Source organism: Eleutherodactylus coqui, chromosome 4, assembly GCF_035609145.1.
Source record: "Eleutherodactylus coqui strain aEleCoq1 chromosome 4, aEleCoq1.hap1, whole genome shotgun sequence".
Lineage (NCBI taxonomy): Eukaryota > Metazoa > Chordata > Amphibia > Anura > Eleutherodactylidae > Eleutherodactylus > Eleutherodactylus coqui.
The window spans coordinates 4928203-4931363 of NC_089840.1; the positions used below are offsets into that span (position 1 = coordinate 4928203).

Consider the following 3161-nt stretch of genomic DNA (forward strand, 5'->3'; position numbering starts at 1 on the left):
AGCACCATCACCTTTTTTCTATGGAGATGGTAGATAAGCTGCCTTCTTTTCTGCGGGCTGTTTAGGCCTTTAGTATCGTAAGAGCAGAAGGTTAGGTTTGCCATCAAAATTTAGTGGGAGGAGTGGTGTGTGCCTCCTGTCCTCCCCTGGTTGCCTGGAGGGGGGGGGGCGGACAGAAGGGAGACACATGAGGAAAGAAGGGGAGAGGGGAAAACAAAGTGGACAACATGAAACATAAATGTAAACCATAACAAGGGGTTGTCACTGTGTACCCCCTAAAACCAGCGTTCTGCCTAGGCTAGGCAGTAAAAACCGCTTCCAGACTCCAGTCTTCTTGGTGATGCCACAAGGTTTGCACCCCTGCATTTGGGGATTTTCTGTCCTCCGTCAGGTTGGATGGGGCCCGTCTGTGGACGGCCATTGTCAGACCTCCCCAGAGATGTCCAATTGGGTTCAGGGCTCTGGCCGACCCCTCTAGGACATTCACAGAGTTGTCCCCCCACCTTGGTGGTCTTGGCTGGGGTCTTAGGGTCATTGTCTTGTTGGTAGGTGACCCTTCTGCCCAGTCTTAGGCCCCTTGTCCTCTGCATCAGGTTGTCATCATCTCTGTACTTTGCTCCATTCAGCTTTCCATCCACCCTGACCGGCTTCACTGTAAGGATGGTATTGGGCTGGTGATGAGCGGCGCCTGGTTTCCATCCACCCTGACCAGGCTAGAAACTTTCATCTTCGGGTCATCAGAGCAGAGAATCTTGTTTCTTGTAGTCTGAGGGTCCTTTAGGCTCTTTTTGGTAACTCCAGGGGGCTTTTATTGTCTCTTACTGAGGAGCTTCTTTCTGGCCCTTCCCCCCATAAAGCTCATATTGCTGGAGGCTGCAGTGCGGTTGACCTTCTGGAAGATTCTCCCATCTGCACACGGGATCTTTGCAGCTCGGCCAGATTGACCGCTGGGTTCTTAATCTCCTCTCTTACCAAGACCCTTCTCCTCTGATGACTTAGTCTGGTGGTTGGCGGCTCTAGAAGAGTCCTGGTTGTTCTTCCATGTAAGTATTATGGAGGCCGCTGGGTTCTTGGTCACCTCTCTTACAAGACTCTTCTTCCGCTTAGTTTGGGGTTTGGCGGCTCTAGGAAGAGTCCTGGTTGTTCCTCTATGTAAGTATTATGGGGGCCGCTGGGTTCTTGGTCACCTCTCTTACAAGACTCTTCTTCCGCTTAGTTTGGGGTTTGGCGGCTCTAGGAAGAGTCCTGGTTGTTCTTCCATGTAAGTATTATGGGGGCCGCTGGGCTCTTGGTCACCTCTCTTACAAGACCCTTCTCTCCTTAGTTTGGGGGTCAGCAGCTCTAGGAAGAGTCCTGGTTGTTCTTCCATGTAAGTATTACGGGGGCCGCTTGGCTCTTGGTCTCCATTCTTATAAGACCCTTCTTCCACTTCGTTTGGGGGTCAGCAGCTCTAGGAAAAGTCCTGGTTGTTCTTCCATGTAAGTATTATGGGGGCCGCTGGGCTCTTGGTCACCTCTCTTACAAGACCCTTCTTCCACTTCGTTTGGGGGTCAGCAGCTCTAGAAGAGTCCTGGTTGTTCTTCCATGTAAGTATTATGGGGGCCGCTTGGCTCTTGGTCTCCATTCTTACAAGACCCTTCTTCCACTTCGTTTGGGGGTCGGCAGTTCCAGGAAGAGTCCTGGTTGTTCTTCCATGTAAGTATTATGGGGGCCGCTGGGCTCTTGGTCACCTCTCTTACAAGACCCTTCTTCCACTTCGTTTGGGGGTCAGCAGCTCTAGGAAGAGTCCTGGTTGTTCTTCCATGTAAGTATTATGGAGGCCGCTGGGCTCTTGCGAACTTTCAGGGCAGCAGAGATGTTTTTGACCTTATATAGGTGGGGGGGGGGGGTCTTATGTCCAATCAGCTGAATTTCCCACAGGTGACTCCAATCAACGTGTAGAAACATCTCAGAGAGGATCTAGAGAAATGTGAGGCTGCAGAGCTACAAGTGTCACCAGTGGGTGTGAATACTTATGTCCCTGCAGAATGGGAGGTTTTCATTAAAAAAAATATATATATATATATATAATTCTCTCATTCTGTTGTCACTTTGTCATTATGGGGTCCTGAGTGCAGAATAATGGGGAACACAAGGCCCCAACATGTAAAAAGAAAAGTGAGCGGGTCTGAAGGCTTTCCGGACCCCGTTTATGTACTTGCATGGTATGTGTCATGGCCTTCATTGAAGGAAAGCTTGAGTCCTCCCACATTTATACACTCTTTAGGATATGAATGCTGATTCGGTCTTCGCCTGCTGGAATGGAGACGTATGAAGACCTTGTTTGTGTGTCTTTCAGCGGTCAGCAGATCCGGCTCGGCGGTGAGGACGGCCCTTTAGCTTGGATTGTTGGAGTAGATGATTCCGGGTTCCTCCAAATTCTCCAAGAAGGGAAAGACGTTGTCACGGTCCATCCTGACGGCAACTCCTTTGACATGATCAGAAACTTGATAATACCAAAGCACTCGTAACCCGGATGGCGGAGCTCCGTGGAGTCCTCTGATATGTAGACATTCCCAGAATCGGCGGCCGCCGCTGGTCGCTGCCTTTCATAGATCTATTTTCTAATGGCTGTAGGTTACTTCTCACGTTGGACTTATTAGGCCTCTCCTAGTCTCTTGCATTGCACAATCTATAGGATGCTAGCAGCTGTACGGAGATGCCGTATATTATGTCCGTGGGGCCGGTATCGGGGCTGACGCACTTAGGAACCTGTTTACAAGTCTTTGGAGTTTTTAGGGGTTGGATGTGCTCAAAACTGTAGCTAACTTGGAAATAAAGGATTATTATGTCATTGTTCCTGCTTGGATGAATATGAATTGATGGGTTCACATACTTATTTCATTATCTTAAGGGTTGTTTTAAACCAGCTCTGTGTGTAAGGGGTGACTTCCAATATCTATCAGATTTGGCTAGCACCGGGTGTGGCCGGCTTTAGTGCTTAGTATAATCAGAGCGTGTAGCTACAAATCTAAGGATTATAGCGGGTTTTGCGTAAGGGGTGTGGTCACTTCTGCAATCAATTTTCCATTACGCCAATGCATCTAAAAGGAAAAATGAAGCAACTTTGCAAATAGTCTTATCTAAAAATCTCCTACCGTTTTGTGTCTACAGCTCCTATG

The 3161-nt window shown here is 48.7% G+C and overlaps 1 protein-coding gene across 1 annotated transcript in view; it reads left to right on the forward strand.

Annotated features, from left to right (window-relative positions):
- HLCS (holocarboxylase synthetase) overlaps positions 1-2838 on the forward strand; it is a 186073-nt gene extending 183235 nt beyond the window's left edge. The window contains exon 12 of the mRNA XM_066598979.1: positions 2339-2838. Within this exon, the coding sequence (XP_066455076.1) occupies positions 2339-2510 (172 nt within the window). The 3' untranslated portion in view covers positions 2511-2838. The remainder of the gene's footprint in view (positions 1-2338) is intronic.
- Positions 2839-3161: the final 323 nt, after the last annotated feature.